Source organism: Parasteatoda tepidariorum, chromosome 2 (assembly GCF_043381705.1).
Source record: "Parasteatoda tepidariorum isolate YZ-2023 chromosome 2, CAS_Ptep_4.0, whole genome shotgun sequence".
In the NCBI taxonomy this organism is placed as follows: Eukaryota; Metazoa; Arthropoda; class Arachnida; order Araneae; family Theridiidae; genus Parasteatoda; species Parasteatoda tepidariorum.
The window spans coordinates 103,625,743-103,634,710 of NC_092205.1; the positions used below are offsets into that span (position 1 = coordinate 103,625,743).

Below are 8,968 nucleotides of genomic sequence, written 5' to 3' on the forward strand. Positions count from 1 at the left end.
TGATGTCGGAAGAGTATATATATATAAATAAAATAGATTTTATATAAATGAATCTATTATTACAAAATTTTCCTAAACTTATTCATTTATCTCAGGATGATTATTTTTATGACTAGAAAAAATAGAATTCAGAAGTTGTAAAAATATCAATCAAGGAAAGGTAAGTATTTTTACACCTGCTGTCTCTTAGAAAGCACTCTGTTCCAAGAGATTTCAATTCATTCAAGGTCAAAAAGTTGTCATTCACAAGGAAAAGATAGAAGTATGTGCAACTCACAAACACTGTCTTTTCTTTTTTCCTGCTTAAGTAATTAATAATAAAATTTGTATGCTAACTTAAAACAGGCCAATTTTTCAAGAAAAATTTCATACTTTTGGTTAAAAATTTTTAAGTTGAGATTTGTTTGATGACTTTGAAAATAAAATTGCCATTTAAAGATATTTAAAATGATACAGAAAACTTTATCTGTATTAAATAACATAATTGTTATACTTATGGCATTAAGTCTATTTAACAAAGGAGAAAAAATTATTTTCATGACAAAATGAGTACAAAAGTTAAAAATTTTCAATATAAAGTAACAATAGTGAGAAAAAAAAGAAAAAGTAAGAGAAAGAAATGGGTAGAAGGAAAAAAAAATTTTACAATCTCCAAAAATATATGAGACAAAAATAGTTTTTAAAGAAAAATTTTAAATTTATAAAGATAATTGTTAAGAAATTTCCAGATAAAGGCTGTGATTGAAACTTTCAGAAGTTGTAAAATTATTTTAATGCAACATTTTCCAGCCTACCTGACATTTTCCAGAATTTTTAGAAATTGATAAAAACTTTCTAACTTTAATCTGTTCATGAAAAACAAAAAGCTGAGTACACGTAAAATTGAATAAATGCTTCATAGCTTGAAATAAATATTTATCTTTTAATAAAGTCTAAATATTTGCACTACAATATGTCTCCAAAAAAAAAATAATAATAATTAACTTCCACAAATAAACTTATTATGCATAAACATGAACAAAACAATTTCTGCCTTTCAAAATGTAACTGTAGATAGCAAAAATATCTTTCTCGTAGTAATGCAATGATGCGATTCACTGCAGCTAATTCAACTATTTCTTACAAATGAAATTAATATCTCAATTCCAAAAAAGAAATAACATGCCCATAAGAATTATCAAATTTCAACATATTGACTTTTAATACAAGATTGAAGCTTCAAAATAGTCGTAAAAACCTTACTTCTTTCAAAAGCCATGGATTTTCATCTACAACTTGTTGCCATTCAGAATTTTCATTTATCACAGCATATTGACTTTTTACCGCACAACTTGTAGATAAAAATTTGTTCAATAAGCCTTTACCAGTAGCTTCACTCACAGCTTTAGCAGACATTGCTTATTATCTAAAATATATTTAAAAAAATCCTTATTAAATAAGCAGAAAACAACACATATAAATTCTGAACAGATGAAAGAAAACACAAAAAGTGAAAGTAAAATTAATATAAAAATCAACGAGGGCAGGATAGGCTTGATTTAAACCACTTGATTATTTTTTAAAAAAAGTCATTTACCTAAATCACTTTTTTTTCCTTTCAGTAATCATTGAATAAGTCAATATTTTTTAAATTATTAATTTACTCCTAACAACATTAAAAGCATTTTATTTTGTGATTTTTTTTCAAAGTTGGATTTTATTGACATTGAAGCTATTATCAAGGCAGGAAATGTTATGTATATTAGTATTCAATGTTCAAAATTATTTCGTCATTTAAGCATTTATATTTGATGCCTAAATGATGAAATTTTGTCTTTATCTTTGCAAATTTACAAGAGAGTTCAGTGCTGAACTTGAACATAATAATTATGATTTTAATTTTTTAAAGATAAGTTATAGAAATAATAGTAACCATTTCATTCAGAAATTATTTTAGTTATATTTTTTTTTTATATAATATCAAACATTTTTAATACTTAATACATTTTATCTGAGTTTTGATATGTAAATATAAAAATCAAAAAAATCTGATATAAATTAAATAAAAAAAAGACCTTTTTATTTATTTATTTTTTGAGAAAAATGATTTTTCTCAACTCAACTTTTCTTAATGCTTCTACCAGGGTTGGAGTTTTTGCCGGCAAAAAGGGGTTTTTGNATTAACGCGAGGATTTTTGAATTTAAGAAGAAGAAAAAAGTTTCCCTATTCTGTGAAATAATGAAAAAATTGATATAAAAGTGCCAATAAAAAATTCTTAACTGATTTTAACACAGAAAGAACTGAAGAATTCTCCTACTTAATGTGGCACACATGAAACAAATGTTTGTCCAATTAATTTCTTAAAAAATTTTTCAAGTTATGTAAAAAATCTTGGCAAAGTAATATCTGAGAATGTTAAAAAATTTCTATATGTAAGATCAGGGATAATTTTATACTACATAACCTTAATATTTATGCAGTTGAAGTTATGTAAGTGAGCCCAACTCAAAAATCCTGAAGATTTTTCGAGTAAAATCATTTAATGATGCATTTCAAAAAATTAACGTCTTTATAAATTTAAATCAATGATATTTTCGAAACATGAAATTCAAAATAAATTATATACAGCATAATTTAAATGAATAATTATGTATAAGTTTACTTTTATCTCTAATCATATTTATTATTCTACTAGAAAAAAATATTTACAAATGAAAGAGATGCCAAGTATTTCTAATATTTTTAAATAAAATATACAAGAATTTGTACACATAAATGTGATCGATGATTTCTCGAAACTTCTGGATTGCGGTTAGCGAAAAATCAGGGATTTTTTCCGGAGCACAATCATCTCTGGTATGTAGAGATACATAAAATTAACTTACGCAGCCACAAACACTCAGAAAAAAATTACCTCACTTTACTAGGCTAATTTTGTTGAATTTTCCCACTTTTGGCAACTGGTGCGCTTGGTTTTATCTTAGTGCAACCAGCCCAGTGGGTTTAGACTCTAGCATTTGGCAAATCATCGAGGGTCTAGAGTAGTGATTAAATTCCCACACTGAACATTCTGTGAAAATCTTGTTGGAGAAAAATTAACCTTAAAAACCTCATTCATAAAATATGCCCAAAAGGGGCTATGAGTTATATTAATCGGATGGGTCCCTTTTCATGAATTTTCTTTTCATTTCTTGACGGTCATCAACAAAATTTGGAAACTGAACAACAAAGTACGTTAAGATTCCCAAATTTTTAAATGGGAGAAACAAAAATATTTTTCAAACTCTGGCCGAACACTAATGAAAGCGTAGGAGAAATTAATATCATCACAAATAAGTTTTTGTCAAATAAGACAAGAATGCACCCTTTTTTGTAAAAAATTGCTTTCATTCCCAAATAAACTAGTTTTTGATGATTTTAGTCCATCATTTGTTCTTAACAACCTAAATAATACATTTTTGCTCTCTAGAATTAACATGAGGGGGCCACGAGATGACAAAATGTTTGCAGATGAATATTTTGGTAAACATTTCTACATCTGTTTAGGTAACTTAAGATAATAAATTTTATTACCCTTTCCAAACACAAAAGAGATCGAATAACACCAGCAATTTCCCAACATGAAAGAAAGACTTCTGACTACAATTACAATTTGTAATTCAAAGATAACACTCAAAATAGTATAGAAATTTATTTATCCTTAAACAGGGTGCATAGCCATATTATTCAACAAAAAAATAAACACCTTTTAAGCACTCCAATAAAATTTTTAAGCACTTTAAAAAAAATCATAATTAAGTAGGAATTGGAAAGCTTTTGACAATAGACGGTTTTATCTGGTTTTAACCGTCATGTCAACAAAAAAAAGTTTTGGCATTGTTTTTGACAATTGTCAAAATTTTTGAATCATAATTGAATGGAGTTTTCATACGCTACGGACTGAGGATACGCCGAAATAGATTGGGGTTAAATTAATTGTGAAAACATTGAATGGAACAATGTCTTTCTGCATAATTCGTAGCGAAAATCAACATGGTAAGGAAAATTTTCATTTTGGAAAAGAGAAAATTAAACACTTTTAAAAAACATCAAATGAAACAAGCACCATTAAGGGCTTTTAAAAAACAAAAAACGCTACGCACAAAAAACGCTTTTAACAAAAAACGCTTTTTAAAAACGCTACGCACCCTGTTAAAAAGATGTGCTTTTTTTCAACCCAGTGCAAAAAAAAAAATTTATCATTCTCGTTTTCAGAATTTTTTTCAGAAGCCAACTCATAAAAATGTAGACAAAAGTCATTCCCAGCCATACAGAATATGTCTGAAATTCAGGAATAATTCAGGTTCTCTGGGAAATTTTTTGGTCTAATTAAAAAAAATTGTTACAAAATTTCTCAACATATTGTTCTACAAGGTCATGGAATGGTCCCCCAATTCATAAAGCTTTAAACTTTTTAAAACAATTCTTAGACAGGTGAAAAACAGAATGTTTCCATCAGCTCAGCATAGAGAGCATCAGCTCAGCATTTAATAAGCCTTTACTTTAAATTTGGGTGTGGAGATAGTAATTATCCACAATGTCAACCTTCATCTACGTTAAGTTACCATAACATAGAATCAAGTTAATGTGTCTTGTATACTAGTGAATTGGTATTGTAGTGGTAGACGCACTACAGCACTCCCACACCAGAATTATATCGGTGATAGAATTCAATGAACGGATAACACTAGTTGATTCATTGCTGCTTTTCGTGAAAAGCTGCATTAAGATTATCGTACTTTTAAATGCTGACCCTGAGAGCAGTATCAAGCTCACGATCGTGGCTTCTCCTGTGTTAGTCATCAGCAGTAGAGTGTATACAAGTCGGCGTTGTGTGTGACCGAAACCGAGTAGCAATAGCACGAGGTGGTAGATAATGTCGCAATTACAAGTAGCAAGTCAACTGTTCAATGAAGATCAATGAAATAGGTGTGTTCAAATCGAAGTGGGTGTTTCTGTCAAGGTAGGCGTGTACACATCAGACCCGAAGGCCACCAGTGTGAGGGTAGTCATACCGAACACGTCAACCTTCATTTATGAAAAGGTACCCCAACATAGAATCGAGTTAATACGTTTTATACATTTGGGAATTGGAATTGTATCTTTGTAGTGGTAGACACACTACACTGAGAATGTTTTTTTTTTTCTTAACCAAAATAAATTAGACTACTTTACCTTTTGACTGTTGTTAAATCTTAATGCTAAATTAAAAATGTAGTATGTGGACAAATATGGCATAAAAAAGATGAAAAATCAATTTAAATATTAAAATTTATATTTTTAAGGTTTATTTTAGCATTGGATTTTTTATATTTCCCTATGCCATGACAACTTGCTATCAAAAAAGAAATAGAATATTTTCTGTTGTGTTAACGCTATAGAGAAACACAAAAACTTTACATATTAGTAACTTGTTTATTTACTAGTTTGAATTTAAGTTTATACATGAGAGACCTTAAACTTAGTTTCATAACTTATTACAACACAATTTGATTTCAACACATGTACAAATTTATTCAACAATTGTGAATCAAATGAAGTTTCTTTTTCTTTTGTTAAAGAAAAAACTGTAGTGTATCTACCACTACAAAAATGTAATTCTAATTCACTAGTATGTATAAGTAAGACATGTTAACTCTAGTCACAAATTTATAGGAAACTCAAAGAAATTAAATTTATTTATTGTTATTGTTTGGATAATACCAAATATAGTAAGTTTAATTTTAAAAAAAACTAATTCTAGTTTAATAAATGAATTTAAGCTTCTAATTTATTGAGCTAATTCATAAATTTTAAGCAGATAAGTAAAAAAAAGTATAACTCCCAAGTATGAATTAAAATTTCATTTTGATCCAAAATAATAGAATATAGATCAACATCATACCATACTTCAATGAAAGCAATAAACAATGTAATATTTTTATTTGCTGAAGCTGTAAACAATTTACTAACAAATTAGAAAGTAAAAAAAAAAATCAACATAAAATTTTTGAGCCATGCCAAATAAATGAATAAGAAAAAAGTATGAAATACTTGTTAAAAAGCTTCAGACTTACAAAAGACTTAAATAATATTTGTATCTCAAACTTATTAGCAAATAATAAGAACAAGGAAGTAAAAAAAAAATCTTACTTTAGTATAACACAAAATTGTAAGACATACCAAATAAATGGATAGAAATAGTACGTACAAAATGTTTGTTTAAAAGACTAAATGTAATAACTTATTTTAATGGCAATTTATAAACAATTTAACGTTCAACTGTTGTAAGAAAGACAAAGTGTTTTAATGGGAATCAAAAGCTAAATTGCCAGGACAAGTCAAAAAGAATGAAAAAAATAACTTTAAAAATAAATTCAATCAAAAATTTTTAAAAAATGTTGTCCTCTTCATGACTTTTAGGATAAATAAAAAAGATTTTTTTTAAAGTAGGACAGAAAAATACTCAGTGACAATATTTTCTTTATACAATTTAACGACAATTACAGGATAACAAATAAAAAAGATGACAAAAAATAATATTAGATTCAACAACACTAACTAGCTGAGACAGGTCATTAAAAAATTATATATTATGAAATGCAGATAGTTTAAAAGAGTTTTACATACTTTCAAGATATCTCCTGTCAATATATTTTAATTATCTAAGTAAATTTCAAAGGAGAAATCATAGCCGAACTGGCTTAACTAAATTGTATCCACAATGTATCAAATTAAAGAGCAGCAAGATTTACTAGCGGACGAAACTGCATGGGGATAAGCAAATAATGAGAGTTTGATTTCATCACATCGAAAGATACCGATCACCTCACCTACGTCGAAGCAAGTTCGGAAAATGCAAAGAAACAAAATCGTAGAATTGATACTTACGGAAGTAAGAATCTTTAAAATAGTGAAGAGAGTTTCGATTCGCGATTATTTTAATGAATTAAATTCTGAAAGTTACCGCATATCGTCACACGTGTCAAGCGAATGAACTGATGCTGTATTCGTGACCTGGAACGATTCTTTATAAGAGGATATCTTCTTATCCGGATTTCGAAAAGCGAAACAAGTAAAAAATAAAAAACACCGTATGCCGACTTGCTACTGTCACAACGCTATCGCCATCTATTGACAGAAAATTAAAGTTTATTTATGAGAAATTTAGTTGACTAAAAGAACTTTAGTGAGTCGTTAATTAAAATAAATTTATTTATTGAACTCATTGTCTTGTAGAGTATAGAAACTGGTATCGTTAAGAACGTGTTGAAACTTGCAGATGAAATATCAGATAATGTCCCCTGTCCAGGGCCGAGGAGAAGGTCCTGACCAGTCCCCACTACCCTCTCTTTTAATGACCTAAGAATGTCAAACTTGTTTTCCTCTGAGGGTCTAATTAAATAATTTTCGAGTGCATCGTGAGCCGAATTGCTAAATAAAATAAAGTAAAAATAAATTACAATGTAAGCCGTCGCACAAAGAAAATGTGGAAAAATTAACTGATTAAACAAAATTTGAAGAGTTCTTTTTTATTTATTTGTTAATAAATTTATTTCTTACCTTTAAAAAAAACATTTAGAGCTTTAAAAATATATATTTTTTTTTAAAAATTTAATCTTTTTTTTATGAAAATAAAAAATTTGTTTCGAGATATTATAAGTTTAAAAATTACAATAAAATTTTTAAAAAATTGCACATAACTAAAAACGTAGCACGGGCTATAAACAAGAAATTTGATCCAATTTGTTTTTATCACCAAGAAAACTTAAAAAGGCAACCAAAATCTATTTTAAGTTCCAAATAAAAATTCACAAATTAAACCAAACTAAAAATTAAACCAAAGAAAAAATTAAACCAAGCGAATTTTTTTAAGAAATCTTTTTAACAATATTTTTTTTTATTTATATTTTTTATATAAATATATATTTTTTTTTAATTTAGAAAAAATTAAATTTTCACTCAATTTTGAGTTTAATTGCTAAAGTGAATTCGCATCAAATCAAACAAACATAAATATTTAATTTTAAAATGTTTAGAAATCATTGCATTCCTGAAGAAAAAAAATATCAGTCTAAAATAAAATAATGCGAGCAAGTTTTATGCTAAGTCATAATGTCTTTAAAACTGCTTGATCACCACCACTTTTCAAAATTAGTTGAAGTAAGAATTACACAGCATTATGGGACAGCAATTTCTAAACATGGTTATGGATGATATGCGCATTAAAAGATGTTTTAATAATTCCAAAGTTTGACAAATCACAAAAATAATTCATATCTTTTTATTCTTTTTTTGATTTGTTATACTATTTTGCTTATTTAATAGTATTACTTTAATTAACTTCCATAGTTTTTCTAGTAATTTTATTATTTGAGGATTACAACTGGTTTCTCATCTTTCTTTTTTTCTTAAATTATGCATAATTTAAAAATGCCTTATTTGAGATTTTAGGGTAATCAAAATGTGTTTAAATTTGATAAAATTATTGCATATAGGGGGCGAGATGTTATCGGCTATGTCAACCCTTCATCTATGAAAAGGTACTCCACCATAGAATCGAGTTAACATGTCTTATATACTAGGGAATTGGAATTTTGTAGAGGTAGACACCTTACCCATTTCTTAAAAATGATTTATTTAATGTATGTAAAGTTTTTAAGCTCTTTTTAAACACTATGGCATATTATAGGGGTTTAAGAAATTTTTGTGCCCGAAAGTCCTGCATGCTATTAAGACTGCCCTGCGTTATTCTAAATAATAATAATAAAAACAATCTAAATAATAATAATAAAAACAATTTAGGAAACAAACAAAATTAAATTTGTAATAATAACAGTACGGGTAAATACCTTTAAATTAGGGTTTCAAAAATATTTATAGGGAAACGATGCAGTTACGACTTTTATCTATTTTATGCAGATGACAACCAAACCAATATGATGATTAATGTGGGAAAACTGGATTCTA

The 8,968-nt window shown here is 27.4% G+C and overlaps 1 protein-coding gene across 6 annotated transcripts in view; it reads right to left on the reverse strand.

Moving 5' to 3' along the window:
• Nucleotides 1-7,351, reverse strand: part of LOC107443062 (ATP-citrate synthase) — an 87,190-nt gene extending 79,839 nt beyond the window's left edge. Inside the window, exons 1-2 of one of the 6 annotated variants that reach the window (XM_043053237.2) lie at nt 6,966-7,351; nt 1,243-1,405 (exon numbers count right to left, since the gene is read on the reverse strand). In XM_043053237.2, coding sequence (XP_042909171.1) covers nt 1,243-1,395 — 153 coding nt within the window. In that variant the 5' untranslated portion in view covers nt 1,396-1,405; nt 6,966-7,351. Of the gene's footprint in view, nt 1-1,242; nt 1,406-6,628 lie in introns of all 6 variants that reach the window. The other 5 variants (XM_071178085.1, XM_043053236.2, XM_043053235.2 and 2 more) reach the window with 5 other exon arrangements.
• Nucleotides 7,352-8,968: the final 1,617 nt, after the last annotated feature.